Below are 22,958 nucleotides of genomic sequence, written 5' to 3'. Positions count from 1 at the left end.
TTCCTAGTTGGATTCGTTAACCACTGAGCCATGATGGGAACTCCGATCGTGTTATTTTTAAAGAAAAACAAAATATAGAATCAGGGTGAGGGATCAGCGTGCTTTTTGGACTGTTCTTACCCTTGAAGAAGGAAATTCCTTGGGAGACAACTTCCTATCTGTCTTGGAATGAGGACCCAGTTAGTCAGCAGGGATTCAGCGAGGTCATCATGGTGTTGACAGAGGTTCTCTGAGTGATGTCATGGGAATGTTGATGGCTTCAACACCAGATCTTTTGATAGTGGAGGAAACTATCTCAAAGCCAGATCCGGATGCTTTCCTTTTAGGGAACTCTTGTCTAACAAATTGTCCATTTGATTTAATTGTCATAACAGAAGTTATCAGGCAAACATTAGTACAGGCACAAAATAAATGACTGTAGATGAAATTTTTACCCTTTCTTCAATTGTATAGTCAATAATCTGTTCATATTAAACCTTCAACTAAGGATCTCAACATTAACCAGATATTTTTTTGGCAATCTTGATATTATTTTCATCCGTGGGTGTATCTATTTTCTAATACTTGCTGACAAATTCTTACAAACATAGCAGCTTAAGACAATAACTGTTTATAGCTCTCAGTTCTGTAGGTCAGAAGTCTGGGCCAGGCATGACTGGATTCCTTTTCCAGGGTCTTACAAAGCTGAACTGCATTCTCTTCTGGAGATTCTGGGCTCCTCTTTCAAGCTTTTGAGGTTGTTACAGAATCCATTTCTTTGTAGGAAAGAGGCCCCTGTTTCTTGTTGGCTGTGGGATGGTTGCTGTTCTCAGCACTTAGAGGCTGCTGGCAGTTATTTGCCCCTTGGCTCCCTTCATATTCCCTCTCCTGCTTCTTTCTGGAAGGGCCCATTCCCTTAAAAGCCTCTTCTTATGATGTCAGGCCCTCTGTGAGAATCTCATTTGATTAACTAAAGGTCATTTGATGAGTAACTTAATCAAAGAATGATATCCCATCATGTCCATAAGTTCTGCCTGGCCTTAAGGGGAGAGAATTCTACTGGGAATGTATACAGGGGCAGGTGGGGACATCTTGGGGCCTGTGTTAGAATTCTTCCCACCACATTGGGCAAATGCTTTAATTTCAGCTTTCATGAATGTGAAAGACAAAAGAGAAGCAATGGCCAATGTCGGAGTTTAAGATATAATTCTTTAGCAGAAAGCACCATTTCTTCCATTTTGTTTGGTCTTCCTGCTGTGGTGACTTTAGGGCAGTTGTACAGATTCTCATACTCCGTTATTCGATGTAAGAGATTACCAATGAGACTGATAGGCCATTTATCATAAATCTTGGGTCACTGAGCCAGAGGCAAGACTAACTATATAAGACATAAAGTGTGTTCTTGACCCTGCTCCACTGCATGGAAATCTGTTAAATTCCAGTTTCTATTAATGTAATAGAGTCCATAGAGCTCGACTAACTCAGTGGCAGGTCCCCTCTTTTTAAAAACTCACTTGAGGAGTTCCTGTTGTGGCGGGTGCAGTGGAAACAAATCCGACTAGGAACCATGAGGTTGCAGGTTTGATCCCTGGCCTCGCTCAGTGGGTTGAAGATCCAGCATTGCCATGAGCTGTGGTGTAGGTCTCAGATGCAGCTCAGATCTGGTGTTGCTGTGGCTCTGGTGTAGGCCAGCAGCAACAGCTCTGATTATACCCCTAGCCTGGGAAACTCCATATGCTACGGGTGCAGCCCTAAAAAAGGACCAAAAAAAAAAAAAAGACACACACACACACACACAATTCACTTGAGGATTTCCTGTCATGGCTCAGTGGGTTAAGAACCCAACTAATATCGATGAGGATCCAGATTCAATCCCTGACCTCACTCAGTGTGTTAAGGATCTGGAGTTGCCATGAGCTGTTGTGTAAGTTGCAGACATGTCTCAGATCCTGTATTGCTGTGTCTGTGGCATAGGTCAGCAGCTGCAGCTCCAATTTGACCCCTAGCCTGAGAACTTCCCTATGCCACAGATTCAGTCCTAAAAAGAAAAAAAAGAAAATTAATTTAAAAAGAGGAAGTCTAAAACCCTTTTATCTCTTTGTGCTATTTTTAGTGTTTAGTAAAGCTGACATCTAAAGTTTTTGTAGCTACACAATATGTTGATTTCACTACCTTAGACATAGTCTCATGAAATAAGAGACACAGGGGCTAGGCTATAGTAAACATGAATTTACAACTGGTTGAGCACCCAAGAGGTGAGTACTCAGAGCATCTTAATGGAGTCTTGTAGAACCTTGCTCCTCCATCCTTCTGTTTTCCCAGATTTGGGGCAGTGCTGCTGTTTGTCTTCCTCAATCACTAATGGAGAACATAGCTTTTTTTTTTTTTTTTTTTTCAGTAGAACTCTCAGTATTCCTTATTGCATCTCTTACTTGTTACGGCGCTTGTCCATCTCTCACTCTGTATCCATCCTAACCAACTCTCCTTTGATCTCAGAAGATGATTCATCCTGTTTTCTAGCCAAGGCTAACACTCCCACATGGGCCTTTACCTGTCTCCCTTTCTTGTTTTTTTTTGTTTTTTGTTTTTTCTTAAGACTTTTACTTACTGGTCTTGTGCCTTCTCTTGGGTTTCTTCAACCTTTGCCTCTCCACTGGATTCTGGATGTGAATTTCTATTTACCACCTTGGTTTGCTAGGAATCTCTGTTTTGCCATGTCAAGGAGCCATTCCCATTTTTTCTTCTGCTTTTTAAAGATAAAATATATACCAGTAGCCTTTCTTCTTGTGCTTTTCATCTCATAAAACTGTTTTTATGAGTTGGTGTTACTCTCACTTTTGAGGTTCCTTTACAGTCCTTGAGATACAGATAAACTTGAGGCATGTTCTTCACCTACTGGGTTCATCTCAATCTATTCATTCACCATCCTTGTCATACAGGATCACTGGTCTTGATTCCTTCAGCATGGCCTGCTGCCAGCAGGCCTGGGAATCTAGGAGAGAGCTCCAACTACATTTTCCCCAAATGCCAGCTAATCCCAGCTCCTCATGGCCCGCCTCCTCATCTTTCTCAGTGCCTCCTTGAACACATCTCTTTCCCTTCTCTATTTTCCTTATTACTTCCCTGCCCTTAAGTTCTAATCATCCTTTGTAAGAATAACCCTCAATCTCCACATACCTGACGTGTTAGTTGAAGAAAAGGTCACCGACATAATTCAACTCCCGCTGCAGCTCTTTGTGAGATGAGGGCTACCTGCCTGTCTGAACATCCCCCATCCCCAGTGTGACTTGGTTTGGTGAGTGTAGAAGCAATTTCTGCAAAGCCTAAGAAGAAGGAAATGTCTGTTTCTCAGGAATTTTCATGATAGCTTCATCCTTCCAATATTTGCCACATTATTGGGTCTTTTCAATCTGTTTTTCAAAAGGAAACAGGAAGAGCGAGTACAACAAGTGCGTAAGAAGTTGGAAGAAGCGCTGATGGCAGACATCTTGTCCCGAGCTGCTGACACGGAGGAGATGGACATTGAGATGGACAGTGGAGATGAAGCCTAAGATTAGCATCAGGTAAAGCAACACCAGAGAGACGGGGAACTTCAGGTCTTTTATTTCCTTGCTTTTGCCCTTGGAGCCTACTTCAGCAGTGGCTAAGAAGCCTTTTCCTCTGCTTGTCTTGTGCACCTGCTGTTGTTTGGCCCCTCTGCATTTAAGGACCATAGGAATAGTACATCCTTTTGTTTTCATTATGCGAAGACATTCACACCCCTGCAGTCACTTGCAAGGGATCTGGCCTCCTTTATTAACACCAGGTGGCAAGCTTCCAAGGTATCACTGGAGAAAAGCAGGGGAAGAAGGAAAGGACCCTTCCGGGGAGGGAGGAATGGCTGCAGGAGACAAAGGTGGCTGTCACCTCCACCACACTTGCTCCTGGGGTGTGTTTTCCCCTCCGTAAAATTATGGCCACAAAGTAGGCAAAAACTCTTCCTTTCCCTAGCTTCTCTCTAGCATAGATTGATGCAGGGAGAGCGAGAAGGACATTTTAAAGTATAATAAGTAATTTACCTTAAAAAATACAAGTCGTGATCCTGTCCTGAGCTTATGTATGAGTTTCACAGGCTCTGATCCATCAGGTGCCTGTTGTCTTTAGATAGTTACTTGCCAACCCTCAAGGGTTTATGTGGCGTCTTGCTTCCCGCCTTATCTCCTGCTTTATTTGAGACCATGTCTTTCTGCCACGCCAAGCCAATTATTTATTTGTGTTCTTTGAGGCCAAAACAGAGTGGGGGTGGTGTTGGGAGGGAAAGAGAAGAGATGGACTGAGGGGGAGAGTGAGCAGGGTATGAGAGTTCTGACCCTGGGTGTTCCTGGACCCTTCCCCTCATCCCCTCTCTTGGTCTGGGGACTCGCACCTCTTTCTGAAGGTCAGTCTTGCATCCAGTGCTGGGTCCCAGGGACGAAGTGAACACAACCACACTGTCTGTGTGCTCACAGAACTTACTGTTCAGTTGTGTGAAACAAATGCTCGAATAACTGTATAAGCATTACTTTCCGTGCCGTAAAGGAAAAATGAAGGTGTGAGAGAGTTGGCGGCAAGGGAGCTAACGTGACCTGAGGGCCAACACCACTGCCCTGGGGCAGTGGCATCTACAGGGAACCTGGAAGGCGAGTAGGAGTGAGCGGGAGAAGGTTGGGTGAACCATGTTCTCATCAGAAGAAGTAGCAGGGAGAACTCACTTCCTTTAAAGAACAAAGAAAAGATGACCTTGGTTGGAATGTACGAAGTCTGGGGAGGGTTAGCATGCTCTGAGATGAACCGAATCACGCTGAGCCCTGTGGATTATTGTTAAGAATTTGGGGAGTTCCCGTCGTGGCCCAGTGGTTAATGAATCTGACTAGGAACCATGAGGTTGCGGGTTCGATCCCTGGCCTTGCTCAGTGGGTTAAGGATCCAATATCATCCCTAGCTGTGGTGTAGGTTGCAGACGCAGCTTGGATCCTGTGTTGCTGTGGCTCTGGCATAGGCCGGCAGCTACAGCTCCGATTCGACCCCTAGCCTGGGAACCTCCATATGCCACGGGAGCAGCCCTAGAAAAGACAAAAAAAAAAAAAAGAATTTGGAGCTTTATCATTAAAACCGCTGGGAATCCACTGAAGGCTGTGTAATGTGATTAGATGTGCTTATTTACAAGATCCCTATGGCTGCTGCAGGACAAAAGGCTTAGAGTGGGGAAAGCTTGGAAGCAGGGAGACCAGTTAGGAGGCTGCTGTGGCCCAGCCAAAGGTGACGGTGGCTTCACGAGGGTCTTGGTTGTGGGTGTGGAGGAAAAGAGGACAAGGCCACTTTGAGGTGCCTTGAAGCTAGAATCTACTCGGCCAGGTGACTGACTGAGAGTGGGGAGAATGACTCCAGGTTTTTGACTTGAGCCACTGGGCTGATGGAGGGGGTCCTGTTTGGTACAGAAACAGAATCTGAGGGTATTGGGTGCCAGGAGGAACAAGTTCATTGTTAACACTATCTTTCCTTCCCATCAGTGCTTTTGTCTTAATTCAGGGAGTGGCCCAGGCCACAGTGACACAGCAATCTGACATTTACATAGTGACAGCAACTATATCTGGTCACACAGTTTCCTGACCACGCAGAACCATTTAAATCCAGTTCAGTACTATTTTAAGTATTTTTGTTTAGTTTTGTTTTGTTTTGTGTTACTGAGGATGGGAACTTGCCGTGTTGACACTGAATCTTGCTTCCCACTCCAACAAGGATGTGTTTTGTGGACTTTGAGGAGCATACTTAGTATGTATAAAGCCTCCGAGAGGGAAGTCTGAAGTGTGTTCCTTTTGTCTGGAGACATGAGTGCAGTGTGGGAATGAATCTGAATCATGGTGCCTGCGCTACTTCGGAACCGACTTTCCTAAGCTCCCCTCTTCTCCAGAGCTTTTTAGCTTTCTGATGTTTTTCAGACTTTTTTCCTGAAAACATTTAGGGTAATCAAGGGTCATTAGTTGAGGTTTTACCAGGCCCTTGCTTACTTCGCACACTGTCTTGCAGGCTGACCTCAGGGCGGCACCTCATCCACCTGAGCAAGCATGCATTTGAGGGAATGGGCTCCTGACTCACATAAAAGCTGCCATTGCTCGCTACCTGGCACAAGTGTGGTGAATGTAGGAAAACACTAATTAATGTTGAGTGATTAAAGCTTTAATATGTACTTTTAAAAGTAGCCATCATTTTGGCCTGTTGCACAGGGAGAGATTTGTATGATGTATATCATATTCTAAACTTGAGAATGACCTTATTAGACCAGGCCATTAAACTTGTAGGTTATGGAAGATTTAGAAGTGCTTCTTAGTTATCAAAACTAAATTTACCTAAATCACTAATTTAGCCACACCCACATACACCTAAAGTGTTTAGTAAACCAGAACCTGCCACATGACTTAAATAAATGTTCATAATAACCTGTGGAGTAGATAGGATTCAGCTTGACCAAAGGTAGGACATGGCCAAGTTCACTTGGCTGGTAGGAAATGGAACCTGTAACATGCAGTTCCATTTAGGTCTGTCCACCTCATGGCTGCTCTTTCTGCTGGTCCTTATTAGTAAGGTGGACCTTTATTTCTTATATGTATGTGTGTGTATGTATATAAAAATACATACGCACACCCCCCCCCCCCCAATATCAGGTTGAGGTTTACTGTGTTACTTAAGAATTTAGACTCAAGAGGAGCACCCAGGTAATCAAACATTTTAAGAGTGATTGCAAGAAGATAACCATTAAAACAAAGGTGTTACAATAATTAGCTGCAAATGAGATATAGTATCAAATACATGAAAAGTTGAATTTGCAATTGCACAGTACCATTTTACCCAAGTTAAGCAATAATAAGGCCTCAGTGCATTTCTATCATCTCTAAATTATCTGAAGTAAAATAAATGATTGTGAAATACAATAAATCATTGTTAGAGGAAATTTTCCTCAATTTTGTGAAGATATGTATTATAGATAGAAATTATTTTCATAAGCATATAAAAGGTTACATATGGTTCCTATGAAAATGAAGTGAGTATTAAAGGTTATTCTTGAAATAAAATACTTGAAACAATGAGAGGAGAGGCAAAGCACTTTTTATGTGCGAAGTGCTATAACTAGATGCTATCAAGGCTTTAAAAATCCTGTTCTAAGTGAAATTTGGCCTCTAACTGCTTTTCCAAGTTTTGCTGACCTCGCCTGAGAAACCACTGAATTACTTAAGTTTGTTTGTTTTTTTCTTACAGGTAACTTTCGATCGACTTTCCCCAAGAGCAAATTCCTAGAATTGAACAAAAACGTTTCCACTGGGTTTTGCCTGTTTGAAAATACGTACCTGAGCACATAGAGCTTTTTAATAGCACTAACCAATGCCTTTTTAGATGTATTTTTGATGTATATATCTATTATTCAAAAATGATGTTTATTTTGAGTCCCAGGACTTAAAATTAGTCTTTTGTAATATCAAGCAGGACCCTTAAGATGAAGCTGAGCTTTTGATGCCAGGTGCAATCTACTGGAAATGTAGCACTTAAAAAGGAATATTTGTTTCCCCCACAGTTTTAATATGAATGGATCAGGAATACCAAATAAATTTCCCAATGAAAGATTATTGTGACTTCACTGTATATAAACAGATTTTTATACTTTATTGAAAGAGGACACCTGTACATTCTTCCATCATCACTGTAAAGACAAATAAATGATTATATTCACATACCGATTGGAATTCTTTCTGTTAAAGAGCACACACAATAAGTAGCCCCTCCATAGGATTCCCTGATTCACATTCAGCTGTGATCCCTGGGTCTGATGTTTGAAATGGAGGTGGTAGGAAATGGCTCATACATTTGCAGTATGCCTCTGGATATCATGAGAATTGTGCTGCTTTCACCAGAATTCTAAGTTGTCATGAGCATGAGCGACTTTTTTTCCCCTTGCCTGTAATGAGCACTACTGTTAGTTCTAGAAAAATAAGGCATTTCTTCCCCCTGGGGATGAGTTAGGTACACAAGAGCCCTTCAGATGTTATTGGAAATCAATGTCTGTTTTTTCTAGAACACTTTACTTTTTCCAGTGTCCACTAGCTTACAGAGTTAACAGGTGTATGTCAGACCCTTTGCTACAGAGAGGCAGCTTTCTATGCAGAGTTGCTTAATGAACCAAATTGTAATATTTTGCTAATAATTGGTACCTGGCCTCCAAAGTATTAGCATTTTTTTTTCTGATGAAATTCATATGCGTTAACTTCATTTATTTCATTAAATTCCTTGATATTTAATTACTGAAACTGGCATAACATTAATAAATGAGTTTTAAAAATTCAAAACATAAGTTAATCTGATACCAAGGAAAGGAAGGAGTGGTTATAATCAAATTTAAGTACATTTTGAGAGAGAGAACAAAAATAGTACTTTTCTATAGGAAAGGTTTCTGTACTTCTTAACTCTTGAGTTCTTTTAAACTTAGACCCCAAAATGATGTGTTCAAGGATGTGAGCATTTCCATATAAATGTCACCTGTATGTTTTTCCATCACTACCTCCAGCACCCTTCCAGTTCCCGAGAAAGGGCAAGAAGAGAAAATAGTGAAAGCAATACACCTGGCTAGGTTTGAGTTGCCGTCTATCTGGACCTCATGCCAAACTACGTAAATCACACCTTCTTGGAATTCCTGATGTACTTTCAACTTTGATCTCTGGCCCTTAGGCCACGAGTTTCCTCAGAGCCAGTCCCGCTGGCAAATAAGCAGAGATGCTTGTAGACCCTGGGGAGACAAGTGAAGGAGGGCGCCTGCTCTTGGCCCTTCCAACTGTCCCAACTGGGGTGGCCATGGGACATTAGGACTGATTTCTTGCTAAGAGCTCTTGTGACTAGATAGAATGATGCCTGAAGGCTTTTCTTAGACCCCTCCAAGTCCATGAGTCTTCATTTGTAATCAAGCTTGGGGTACCTTCACCTCAGCAATCAGATATGTGTTCTTTTCACAAAGCAATCCAACCAAGATCCACATGCTTTTAAAAAACAACTTTTGTAAAAGGAAAAACACAGTGTACATGCATACAGAACTTTGATTTTTGTTCTTATGTACTTTGCTCAGGTAGAGAACAAGATGTGAAAGCCATTACATGGTGTCCAGCTGGGAACCATCCTGTAAGTCAAGATGTTCCCAGTATACCCACAGGACATGTCCAGAAATACATGCATCATCTCATCCCCCACACCCACCAGCATCTTGCATCCCCTCACTTGGGTAAAAGCAAATCACCTGATCCAGATGCCCAGGGTGGAAGCCCAAGAGTGACTCCAGATGCCACTCTTCCCCTGGCATCCAACATCCCATCAGTCCTGTTAGAGTCATTGTCCAGGTTTCTCACATCTACATCTTTATTCCCACAACCCCTGCCTTTATGCAACCTCTTTTCCTCTCCTCTAGGCTTTCAGTGGCTTCTTTTTTCCCCCACCTATCCCCTTTCCCTTCTCCTTCCTCTCCATTCTTCCTTTTCCTCCTCCACATAGCAGAATGGTCCTTGAAGCAAATGTTACTGTATAATTTCCCTGCTCAAAATTCCTCACGTCTCTGTGTATGCAGTTTTGAATTGTGCTTAAGAGCCGAGCGCTTTGAAGTGCAGAGTCTGTGTTTGAACCTTGGTTTTGCCATGCGTGTGACTTGTCAGGTTAATGTCTTTGAGCCTGTTCCTCCTCAGTGAAATAGGAATAGGAATATCTACCTCATAGAGTCGTGAGGACTGAACAGATCCCATTTGTAAAGTGTTAGCACAGTGCCTGGCACATAGCGAGGGTTCCCATTGGAGCCGTCTCATTATCTCTGCAGGTGTCCTTTTATGTCACTTCCAAGAGGCATTTGCTGAAAACCCTCACTTCCCTCCACTTATAAATAACCACAATACTTTATTTTCTGCCTTGGCACTCTGTTTATTTCCTTTGTAGCCACCTTCTAAATCTGTATTTTATTTATTTGTTGACTTTTTGTCTGTCTTTTATCTACTAGAATGTAAGCTCCGTGAGGGCAAGGATGTATCTGTCTTGTTCCCTATTATAACCCCAGCGCTTAGCCTAGTGCCTGGCACATAGTAAGCACTCGAGAAATGTTTGTTGAATAAATGGACGAATGATCAAAAGACTCTTCACGATCTGATACCTGCCTACTTGTCTAGCTCATCCTGTCACTGTTCCCACTGCATCTTTGGCTCAAGAAAAACCACATCACCTGCTCCTTCGAAGGGCCCTTTGGGCCTCTGTCTTTGCGCCTGTCGTCTCCTTTGCCTGCCTGTCTACGTGGCGAATTCCCGAGCACTGGTCACATCGCGGCTCAATGGCTACCTCCTCTGTGAAGCTGTCCCTGATTTCTCCAGGCAGACGTTCTTTTTCCCGCCACCTTCCAAATTCCCACTGCACTTTGTAAATACCTCCACGGAAGCACTTTACTGTATTGTATTGTAAATTTGTTCGCATGTCTGTTTCTACTTTTAGACTGTAAACACCATGAAAGCAGAGATTGCATCTTTTCATCCTAGTATCCCCAGAGCCTAGCATAGTGCCTGGCGCATAACAGTTTGTCAAGAAATACTTGTTGAATGATTTTGTGACCGAACGGAGTGTCTTGCAGTTGGAAAAGTGTTGAGAGACACATATGTATTATCATGGAAAGGAATGCCCCTGGAAGCTTCCAGGGTAGCCTTTTTGTGCTAGAGAGGAGATCTAGAAAGCATTATGTACTCTTTTTGCATATAAGATGACTTGTTTGAATTTCTGAAATAAGTTGAATAACAGATCTTCTTAAATGGTTGCGAAAGATACCCAAAAGCTTTGTGATCCCTCAAACGCTACAAAGTCCAAAATAAATATTTGCACTATTAGTATTTCCATAGTAAATGCTATGCGAAAGTGTACAGCAATAAATTTTGAAGCTTTAAAAATGTTCGTGTAAGTCATCTTCAATGACTTCATCTGTGGAGGACATTCTGGGCCTGTGTTGCTTGGACACAGAGGCTTCAGACGGGTGAGGGCCCAAAACTTTGAAACTTGTCCAGTGACCCTACTTTCATTTGTTGCTGAGACACTTGATTGGTTGTACTGCCAGTGTGTCTAGTGAACAGAGAGGGCTGCAGGTTCTCCACAGAATCAGGTGGACTCCACACTGGACCTTGTGAGGCTATAGCCTCCAGTCTCCACTAGGACTGCCATAGCTCCCTCTCCTGCCCACCTTAACTGTGGGGGTGCATATGTGACCCCTATACAAAATCAACTCAGTTGCTTCTACCAGGTCCATGGATGGAGTCATCCCCTCACTCACTCAGGACAGGATTAGCTGTGGTATTGCAGTTCAGAGCCATGGGCTAGCAAACCAGCATGTCTCAAAGGATCTGGGGTGGACTTTAGATTTCCAAGTTGCATACTCATTTCTCCAGCACGGCACACCTAAGTTACAGTGTCAGTCGTTCGGCTTTTGGGTTTTTTTTTTTTTTTTGTCCTTTTACCATTTCTTGGGCTGCTCCCGTGGCATATGGAGGTTCCCAGGCTAGGGGTCTAATCAGAGCTGTAGCCACCAGCCTACACCAGAGCCACAGCAACGCTAGATCTGAGCCACGTCTGCAACCTATACCACAGCTCATAGCAACACCACATCCTTAACCCACTGAGCAAGGCCAGGGATCGAATCCACAACCTCATGGTTCCTAGTCAGATTCGTTAACCACTGCGCCACGACGGGAGCTCCTGGCTTTTGTTTTTATGGCAGGAGGGGGCATGCTTTTATTTCCTCTCATTTATAGAACTTTTTATAACACACAGAACATGTTTACTTCCATTAACGTCATGTTTGAATTTTAAGCCACAGAGAAGCCATATCATATTCACATGCTGTCATCCCCATTTAAGAGTTGAGAAGTCTAAGAAGCAGACCAATTATTCACTCAAGCCAGTGAGGTGCAGGGAGGGGCATTTGAATGCAGAGGTCATCTGTTTCTGGAACACAGTGCAACCTTGTAACACTCTTCCCCACTCACATCGGAAGCTGATTTTCTCTCTGTGACAGAGAACAAAACAGTCTGGTTTATCAAATATAGTGCAACTGTGGCCTGAAAGCAGAGTGACTCTTTGTGGGAAACTTGGTTCTTTTCAGTCTGTATAGTCAGAGCTTTTCCATTGAACTCTTCTGCTGAGAAATCCTTACTTGGATTATTTATCTTTTATAAGAGGGGGGAAGAAGTGCAGCTTCTCAGTCAGAGAATGCTGTTGGTTATTTTTATTTAAGGGGGCTAGCATTTTCTTTCTGCTGTAGTACTTTCAACATTTTGCTTCATGAGCTTGATACTGTGATAAGTCTGGCATCAAGATGCAGCTGGAACACAGGGCCTGGGGACGGGGCTGCAAAGTGGGGTGTGTGCATCTAGTGCTTTTGTAAAAGCATCTCCTGGGGGTGGAAATTTTACCAGCCCAAACTTGGGTCCCCCTTGTCCACATGCAGTAAAGCCAACCTTCTGACCCCAGGTTGTGGTGAAGCAAAGTGCAGCATTTATTCCAGTGCTAGTGCTCAAAACACTGGGACACCCTGATGGGTTTCAGCAGGGCAGTTTTTGTTTGTTTGTTTATTTCTAAATAAATTGTATTGGAGTATAGTTGACTTACAAAATTTTGTTAGTTTCAGGTGTTTAAAGGTGTCATCTGCTCGTGCACAATTCTCTGCTTGGCTGATGGTGAGGTAACAGTGGTGTCACAGGGGTCCACATTATCAATCCTTAGGCACCAGAAGTTCTGGGGGCTACTGCTTATGATCATCAAGTAGTTAATTTCTTTCATTTGGTGGTGTTTTTAGCATTTGATAGACCCCCAAAAGTATTCATCAGATTTTATTATCTTGATACTTCAGAGGGGAGCTACAGCAGAGAATATGGGGGAGGGCTCTGTCCTGGGGAGACCCCACAGGGTCCTTCTTGGTGATAGGAAAATATCTGACTTTTTTTTTTTTCTCTCTTTTATGGCCTCACTGGTGGCATATGGAGGTTCCCAGGCTAGGGGTCGAAGGGGAACTGCAGCTGCCGGCCTACGCTACAGCCATAGCAACTAGGGATCCAAGCCGTCTGTGACCTACACCACAGCTTACAGCAACGCCAGATCCTTAACCCCCCGAGCGAGGCCAGGGATTGAACCCACATCTTCATGGATATTAGTTGGGTTCGTTTCTGCTGCGCCATGACAGGAACTCCCTGACCTTTTAATATTTGTTTTATCTCATCTTTTTGAGATTTTACTTTTTCAGGGTTAAGCACATAATTTATCAGCAGAGTAGTACATGTGTATAATTTATAAGTAAATATCCATAAATTAGGGACATATGATTGCGGTGTTTTGTTTTGTTTTGTTTTCCTTTTGTTGTTTTCGTTTTAGGGCTCCACCTGCAGCATATGGAAGTTCCCAGGCTAGGGGTTGAATTGAAGCTGCAGCTGCTGGCCTACGTCACAACCACAGAAATGCCAGATTGGCATCCTCACAGAGACTGTTAGGTTCTTACCCTGCTGAACCTCAACAAGAACTCATATGCTTTTGTTTTTGAAAGAGTTTATTATTAAGAGTTTGGAGACGGCTACTCCGTTGCAGTATTCCTCATCCAGGTTTCATATAACCCGGAGTCAAGGAGCCCACCAAGATCTTGCCGTCATGTGCCAAGTTCTGTGATGACATGCCTTTCTCCTGGCATGGTATCCAGAGCATCCATAAAATTCTCAGACGGGACTATAGATCATAGTGTCTCGTAGGTACATGGTCTGCAGTTCATAAATGATAGAAACCCCTCCCTCAGAAAACACCCTGGTGATTTTGGGGGGATTGACATCTGCTTTTGGGGGCGTTGTCCTGGATTTTGCTGACTGGACAGATACCTCTTGGACCAAGTCAGGAGCTGTGTGTGTAGAGGGGAGACTGGTAGCCAGTGGCCAGAGTGACTTTTGATCACAGTACCATTTATACTGAAGGCCTTGTCCCCAACAATAGCTAGTTGTATGAAAATAGAAACATTTGGAAACTTAAGGGAAAAGATACAAATAGTAACATAGTAGAATGTGCTATTTATGATGGGAATGAAAGCCTTCCTTGAAAAGCTTTCTCTCATCTGTCTCCCCCAAAACATAGAGTTGCTTAGTATAACATTGTAAATGAGAAAACCACAAGCTTACAGCTATGACTATTATTTTTAAAAAGGATTGTGGCTCTTTGGAGCAAGTCAGATTTTTAGTTTATCAGAAGCTGCTGTGAGGAGGGGGTGGATTAGTCACCTAACTGAAAACGCTTAGCACTGGGGGGAAAATGCAGTATTACTCAGTGAGTCAGAAACACACTCAACTTTCCTGGAAATTTTCATTCATTCAGGAAATAGTTGTCTTTGTTCTTCTGATTTTTTTTTTTTTCTTTTTAGGGCCACACCTTGGCATACAGATGTTCACCGGTCAGGGGTCAATTGGAGCTACAGCTGCCAGTCTACACCACAGCCACAGCCACTTGGGATCCGAGCCATGTCTGCGACCTAGACCACAACTCACAGCAACGCCCTATCCTTAACCCACTGAGTGAGGCCAGGGATCGAACCCGCATCCTCATGGATCCTAGTCAGGTTTGATAACTGCTGAGCCATGAAGGGAGCTCCTGATTTTTTTTTTTTTTTTAATGAAACCTGATAGCCTCCATTACCATATCCTTAAAGACTAATAGAGAAGCAAGAGGAGATGTGGGTGAGAGTTAAAAAATGGAGACAACTCGAACCACTCAAGGAGATTTCTACCGAGTCCAGAGATAGGTATCTCAGAGGACAATTTGGGGAAGAAATAATTGTGACAAGGAAGAAACGTACAGTCTTACAAACACGTCCACTTACTACTTGTTTATTATTTATTTATTTGGCTGTGCCATAGCATGAAGAAATTCCTGGGCCAGAGGGCCAGGGATAAAAACCTGTGCCATAAAGCAACCTGAGCCACAGCTGTGACAATGTTGGATCCTTAACCCACTGAGTCACCAGGAAACTCCTTAGTACTCATTTTTTAAGTCAGATGTCTATAACAAACTTGGCTTATATGCTCAGATAAAAAGGGGAACTTCTTATCTTTTTTATTTGCTTATTTAACCATCTGATGTGTGGCAGGCACAGAAGGTTAGCCATTGGCAGATGTACTCAGGCCACCCTTATGCTCTGAATGAAGATCCGATGCCTAGGCCTTCTATAGCCATTGTGTGACCTTGAAGGGACAACATGAAGGTGGGAAGTCAACCCTATAGGGATGGTGGATTGGAAGGCCAGCAAGAGTCCAGCTTCTCATGACATTGCATTCTTGGACCTGCCCTGATAATACCCCACTGGGCTGCTTGTTAAATCACCAATACCAACATACAGTGAATACATATCTTTATCGTTTTAAGATGTTGCTAATTGGTACAAACCTGAACTTGAGACTCAGCCTTTTTTTTTGGTCTTTTTTAGGGCCACATCCATGACACATGGAGGTTCCCAGGCTAGGGGTAAAATCGGAGCTGTAGCTGCCAGCCTATGCCACAGCCACAGCAAAGCTGGATCCGAGCCATGTCTGTGACCTACACTGCAGCTCACGGCAGAGCCAGATCCTTAACCCACTGAGTGAGGGCAGGGATCGAACCCTCAACCTCATGGTTCCTAGTCGGATTCGTTTCCACTGTGCCGCAACAGGAACGCCGAGACAGCTTTGAACAGTGGTATTCAATTAGTCACTGGAAACCCTGGTGAGTTTTCTTTCTTTCTTTTTCTTTTTTTTTTTTCTTTTTACAGCCACAACTGTGGCATATGGAAGTTTCCCAGCTAGAGGTTGAATCTGAGCTGCAACTGCATGCCTACACCACAGCCACAGCAATGCCAGATCCAAGCCACAGGCTGCATCTGCAACCTAAGCTGCAGGTTGCAGCAACACAGGATCCTTAACCCCCTGAGCGAGGCCACGGATGGAACCTGCATCCTCATGGACACTATGTCGGGTTCTTAACAAGCTGAACTACAATGGGAACTCTGAGTTTTCTTTCTTATTCTCCTGGTTTCACATGTTGTCACTCATCTGAAGGCTTTTGCTAAGCCCTGCACAGATTCCTAAAGTGATTTCTATCTGCTTTCCATGCCAGTTTTTCCAGCTCCATTCCATGCTGCATATTGCTGCCAGATCTTTCTCATATACCTCTTAAATGACTTGATGTTCTCTGTCACTTTAACGGTGGGCTGCTTTCTTTCTGGACAAGGTCTGAATTCCTCAAATGACATCTGTCCCTTGGTCTACACACCTGACCTGTGGATACTTCCAACTAAAACTTTTAATCAGTTCAGATATTGTGTATTAGTTTGCTATTGCCAGGGCAGCAAATTACTGCAATTTTAGTAACTTAAAACAGCATCCCTGAAATTCATGCTGTGGCACAAAGGGATTGGTGGAGTCTCTGCAGCCCCAGGATGTAGGTTCAATCGCCACCCAGCAGAGTGGGTTAAGGGTCTGGCATTGCCACAGTTGTGGTGTAGGTCCAAACTGTGGCTGGGATCTGACCCCTTGCCCGGGAACTTCCATATGCCAAAGGGGTAGCCAAAAGAGAGAAAAAACAAAACAAAATAAAATGAAAAGCAGCATCCGTTTATCTCATAGTTTCTGTGGGTCAGAAGTCCTGGCACAGTGTGACAAGCTGGTTCTCTACTCAGAGTCTTATGGTTGAAATGGAAGTGTTGGCCAACCTGAGAGTTTATTTGGGGGTTCTGGGGGGAGATTCTGTTTCAGGGTGCATTCAGGTTGTCAGCAGAATTCAGGTGTATGCTGTGTGGCACTGAGGTCCCATTTCCTTGATGACTGTTATCCATGGATGGTCCTCAGCTTCTATAGGCCCCCTCATTCCCTAGCTCATGGCTCCTTTCATTTTTAAAGCCAACAAAAGTGGGTCAAATCCATTCTAAGCTTTGTATCTCTCTAATCTCCCCTTCTGCCTTCTCTTTTTAACTCTAGTCTCAGAAAGTTCTCTGCTTTTAAGAGCTCATTTGATTAGGTTGAGTTTAGCTAGATAATCCAGGAGAATTTTCCTATTTTTAGGTCTGCAACTATGTTTCTCTTTTCTTCTATAGCTGCACCTGCAGCATGTGGAAGTTCCTGGGCTAGGGGTCTAATTGGAGCTACAGCTGCCATCCGACACCACAGTCACAGCAACACAGGATCTGAGCTGCATCTGTGACCTATCCTGAAGCCTGAAGCAACACTGGATCCTTAACCCATTGAATGAGGCCAGGGATCCAACCTGCATCTTCCCTAACATTTTCAACCTGCTGAGTCACAACAGGAACTCCATAAGGTCTGCAACTTTAATTGCATGTGCAAAGTTCCTTTTTCTAATTCTACTAAGAATTAGAGCATGGACATTTTTGATGGACCAGTCTGTCCCATGCTGTTAGCTGCAAATAACAGAAATATCGGTCTTAAATGGTTTAAATGAAAAAAACATGTATATTAAATGTATATAAAAGACAGATCACCAGTGTAGACAATCAAGGCCCCGGCTTTGCTTCTAGCTAGGTTTCCCCTCCATGTATTGTATTCATCCTCATCTTAGTAGCAGGGTGGTTCCAGATGACATGTTTAGATACAATGGTGGCCAGAGGAAGAAGATAGACTCTTCCTTCCTATGTCTGCATTTTAGAAGCTCCAAAGACTTCCCTCTATCCCTCATTGGCCAGAATTGGGTGACATGCCCGTTCTTCAATCAGCCACTGAGAAAGGTCATTGGAATTACCCCAAATGGCTTAGATTAATCATACGGGAGTGCTATGGCTGTTGGAAGTCAACCACAATACCTGCTTCGAACTGTTCACTATTCTTTTGTGTCATGCTTTCTCCACTTTTGTGCTTTCATTTTTACTCATTTCTTTGTAAAAATGAACTTTTTTCTCTCACGCTCCACCCAAGTCCTATATTTTCTTTAAGCCCAAGAGCATCACATTTCTTTCCTAAATCTCGTCAAATGCATTCCTCCCTCCAGTGTCTCCCTTCTTGGTAGCATGCCTCTGTCTGACACACTGTTTGTGACCCCATGTGGCCTGTTCCTCCAATGTTCCTCATCTTAACTAGGTTATAACTAGGTCATTGCTAGGACATGAGCAATGACTTTTACAAACAGTGACTCTGGGGATGAGTTCATCAATTTTGTACCTAGCATTAATTGCAAAGTTTGAGGGTGCTGTCCTCACAAGACCACCATCTGAATACATATGTATATATATTCTTTTTCATAGTCTTTTCCTTTATGGTTTATCACAGGAGATTGCATATAGTTCCCTATGCTACACCGTAGGAACTTGTTGTTCAAATTCTTTACTATACACTTCACGGTAAGTATTTTAGTGACAGACACCAACTTGGTTATTACCAGGGCCTTCAGCAAAGTTTTGCTGATAATCAAATTAATATTTAGAAAGTCTTAAAGGCCAATACTTAAAGAGTAATGAACATTTTGTGCCATTCCTCTAGAGCTTTATTTTTCAACTTTCTTCCTTCTCTACGGGAATGCTTCCTCGCACTCATAATGTAGAATAAGCAAGAGTACCTCTCTCTTGCTTTTTCTTCACGAGTTATATAAGATAATTAAGACATAATTGCTTTCCTTTTTTCTTAATCTGGAACAAAGAAATGGTGTAAGAATAAACAACAAGGCCACAGGCTGAGTACTCTTGCAAACACTTTACCTCCTGGAAAGAAAAAGCAAATGATCTTCATTAAACATTAACAATATTAGTTAATTATTGCAGCAATTACAAAATCATGGGCCTTTTCTACCTCTAATTCAATATTTTTTAGACTTTTAAAAAACCCATCCTTTTATTGATATCGCATTAGAAACTTTTTTGTTTCTAATCTTATGACTCTAGTCCTAAGAATCTAGTAAAAGGGATAAACCAGCTGAGTTAGGTTATAGAAGGAGAGAACAAGTCTTGACACATATTATTGATACAAAAGAGTCATCATCTCTGGGGGATTCTGAGGTTCCAAAACATGCAAAGTCAAAATGTGGAGATAGGAGTTCCTCTTGTGGCTCAGCAGTTAACAAACCTGACTAGCATCCATGAGGACTCAGGTTCGATCCCTGGCCTCTCTCAGTGGGCTAAGGCTCTGTGGTGTAGGTCACAGATGTGGCTTAGATCCCAAGTTGCTGTGGCTGTGGCTATGGCCAGCCACTACAGCTCCGGTTGGACCCCTAGCTGGGAATCTCCACATGCTGTGTGTGCAGCCCTAAAAAAAGGGGCAGGGTGATATATATGAGCATTTTATTTTGCCTTTCAAGTTAATGTCACTCTTTAGACATGAATGGCAGTGGGTGGATGGGTGGATGGGTTTAGGATTCTGAAGTGCTCTTGCAAGCCTAGAGGAGTATATATCATCCCATTTTCCTATAAAATTGGATTGTGATGATCATTGTACAATTATAAATGTAATAAATTCATTGAGTAATAAAAATAGAAAAAAGCGGAGTTCCCATCGTGGCGCAGTGGTTAACGAGTCCGACTAGGAACCATGAGGTTGCAGGTTTGGTCCCTGTCCTTGCTCAGTGGGTTAACGATCCGGCGTTGCCATGAGCTGTGGTGTAGGTTGCAGATGTGGCTCGGATCCCGCATTGCTGTGGCTCTGGCGTTGGCCGGTGGCTACCGCTCCGATTCGACCCCTAGCCTGGAAACCTCCACATGCCGTGGGAGCGGCCCAAGAAATAGCAAAAAAAGACAAAAAAAAAGAAAAAAAGCAAAGAAAATATTTAGTTTTAAAATTATATCCACTAAAATTCAGTCTTTTCGATGTATAGGCCTGTGAGTACTGATAAAAACAGTCATATGTCCACCACTCTAGTTAGTATAGAAATGTTCTATCATCATCACCCTCCCAAATTCCCTTGTGTGTGTGGTATTAACCACTTTCTAAGCCCAAACCCTTGTCAACCACTGATCTGTTCACTAGCTCCACAGTTTGCCTTTTCCAGAGTGTCATGTGAATAGAGTAGCATTATAGGACTAGCTTTTTTCATTTAGCATAATGCATTTGAGAATAAGTCATGTATTGAAAGTTCATTCTTTCATTGCTATGAACATTTGTTTATTCATAGTTATCCATGAATCTGTGGAAGGACATCACTCCTCTCTGTTTTAGTATCAAAACGTGATAATCTTAACACATCTTGTTGTTGAGAGGACCAAACAAAAGAATAGCCTCATATTCTACACATAGTAAAGTTCTGAATTCAAGGAACGTCAAGTACAAGTATGAGACAATTGCTGTTTTTAATCATTACGGTTTTTGTTTCAGAGAGTTGCACCTTAATGTAAGCTTAGGATTATGCTAGATACAATAATGAAAATACCAAATACTCTCCAAATACAACACATGAGTTAGACATCATCTTTGTCCTCTGACCTAACCCAATATGGGACTGCTGTTTGCTAGGTAATCACAGTCTTTGTGAGACTCAAGAGGAAAAGAAAAAAAAAAAAAACAACACACTTATTGTATAACCTAATGACATTCTGAAATCATAACTGAATTCTAACTTTCATCAGTACAATTCCCTATCAAATATTTTGAGTGACATTTTTCTTGTCTTAGCTACTTTCATCCTTAGTGATCAGAATTTCTTTGGCTGCCCTAATATTAAACAGATGTGGACAGGAGGGTTTTTTGGCTGCAACACCTCCTATAGTGCTGATCCAGAGGGTAGCTCCAGTTGATCTGGCTGGAAGGGGGTGTGTTCCTTTGTCATCTATAAGTGTGAGACCCTTCTGAGGCTCTGGGAAGGGTCAGACTTTCCAGATGGATTGTGGCCAGCCGTTGTCAAATGTGAAACTTATGTTACAGTAGCATCTTCCTCATTGTAAGTTTCACTTTTAGTTTCCTTCCTTCCTTGGTGACCAACTTGTTTCTTTGTTTTGTCAGATGGTTTTGGTGGCAGTTTTTGTTAATTCCTGAAGAAAATTACTGACTTCTGACTTCACCCTCTGTGATGGTGTTAAATAATAGAAAACTGGCAGGCTGAATTAGTAAACTTAGCAAATCCCCGTCAGTTTGACCCAATGATACACTTTCAAAGGATCTAACCATGTTTAGAACTGCATGTGAAGATACAAACGAGAAGGTGTGAGGTTACATGGGCTGGAAACCCAGAGTTGCCCTTGTGATAACATTAAGTTGCCACATAAGGGAGTTCCTGTTGTGGCGCAGTGGAAACGAATCTGACTAGGAAACATGAGGTTATGGGTTTGATCCCTAGCTTTGCTTAGTGGGTTAAGGATCTGGCGTTGCTATGAGCTGTGGTGTAGGTCGCCGACCTGGCTCAGATTTGGTATTGCTGTAACTGTGGTGTAAGCTGGCAGCTGTAGCTCCGATTAGACCCCTGGTTTGGGAACCTCCATGTGCTGCAGGTGCCGCCCTGAAAAGAAAAAAAAAAAAAAAGTTGCCACATAAGGAAGGGAAAGGGTTTTTGCAATGACTAGGCCTTCTTCCACAAGGTTCTGCTAGCACAGAGGCAAGTAACCCAGATCAAACACTTCAGGAGAAGCATTCTTTTGGTTCCTATTACAATGCAATTTTATTTCCAAGGAAAAGGATTATCAGTTCTTACTGAGTTGGAGAACTCCCAGAAAATAGTTCATGATAAAGCATTGAATAATGGCAGACATACACATACCCCCATTTCAGATTCACAATCCCCCTGCATGAGAGATGTTACTATCCCCATATTGAAGAAGAGGAAACTGAGTCTTTTTTTAAATTTTCTTTGCGTTTATTTTTTCCGCACAATTATTCCTGACCCATAAGTTTTTGTTTCTTCTGGGCTATCTTTTTCTTCTGTGCAACCTCTTCTTCTGGCTTAGAAACAAACTGCTCTTTTTCAGTAAGGATCATCTCAATGTGGCAGAGAGAACACATGTAAGGGTTTATCTGATCATGAGTGCTGTAAGTCCTGAGCTGCATCTTGGGGGCTTTGTTCACCTGGATGTGCTCAATGACCAGAGAATCTATATCTAAGCCCTTAAATTCAGAATTACTCTACATTTTTGAGCATGTGCAATAAAAATTCAGCACTTTTTTGGGGCCGGTGACCCTGGATCCAGCCCCAAGGTTCGACCTGGGCACACCTACCAACTCCACCATTGTAATGACTGAATGGCACACATTGCTTCTGTAAAGTGATATCCTTAAGATACTTGCTGGCTTTTTGGATATGCATACCCTTAATGGCCTGGGCAGTTTCACGAGTGTTCTTAAAGTGAACACAAAGATTTGAACTTCTTGACTGGCATGATTGTGTAGGGTTTTCTAGGTCAAGTGAATAGAGGTCACCTCAGGCCGCTTACCAGAAAAGGAGGAAATTGAGTCTTAAAGGACCTTTATCAAGGCCACCCACCTGTTGCCAAAGTCCATGCAGGACACAATCTTCACCTCTGCATTCTGTCTCTGTGGATGAGGTCCGTATATTCACAGAAGGAACAGCATGAGGGACTCCCAGTTCTAGAGAAAATGGATTATGTTAAAGTGAGAGAACAACCTTTTTGGCAACATTCCTGTCAAAACCCCAGAAATGCGGGAAATGGCATGACCTCAAATGAATGGGAAGTGAAGAGATGTGAGTGGAGCTGAGCAGACTTGGGGATGAGAAAATGCGACTTGAATTAGAAATAAATATGTTTGTAACAGAGAGTGATAAAGAAAAAAGTAAAGAAAAAGGCTGTGTCAAAATCTGAAAGTAGAGGCAATAGCCCTATGTTGAAAGAAGCCATATTGAGATATTTTAGAAAATATTGCTTCTTCAGCATTTTTCATCTTCGCTCAAATGGCACACTTTGTTTATTTAATGCTTCACTTTTCCTAGCCTTTGGTCAGAGAGGCAGCCTCATTACCTTCATTTTTTACTGG

General features: G+C 42.6%; 1 protein-coding gene and 1 pseudogene across 1 annotated transcript in view; one reads left to right on the top strand and one right to left on the bottom strand.

Annotated features, from left to right (window-relative positions):
* MBD2 (methyl-CpG binding domain protein 2) overlaps positions 1-7,721 on the top strand; it is a 66,303-nt gene extending 58,582 nt beyond the window's left edge. Inside the window, exons 6-7 of the mRNA XM_047765193.1 lie at positions 3,404-3,542; positions 7,252-7,721. Of these exons, the coding sequence (XP_047621149.1) occupies positions 3,404-3,530 (127 nt within the window). The 3' untranslated portion in view covers positions 3,531-3,542; positions 7,252-7,721. The remainder of the gene's footprint in view (positions 1-3,403; positions 3,543-7,251) is intronic.
* Positions 7,722-21,842: 14,121 nt separating this feature from the next.
* LOC125121144 (60S ribosomal protein L17-like) lies at positions 21,843-22,366 on the bottom strand (annotated as a pseudogene).
* Positions 22,367-22,958: the final 592 nt, after the last annotated feature.

This window comes from Phacochoerus africanus, chromosome 2 (assembly GCF_016906955.1).
Source record: "Phacochoerus africanus isolate WHEZ1 chromosome 2, ROS_Pafr_v1, whole genome shotgun sequence".
Taxonomy (NCBI): Eukaryota; Metazoa; Chordata; class Mammalia; order Artiodactyla; family Suidae; genus Phacochoerus; species Phacochoerus africanus.
The sequence above is the reverse complement of the archived record's forward strand: the minus strand, read 5'-3'. Positions and strand labels throughout refer to the sequence as shown.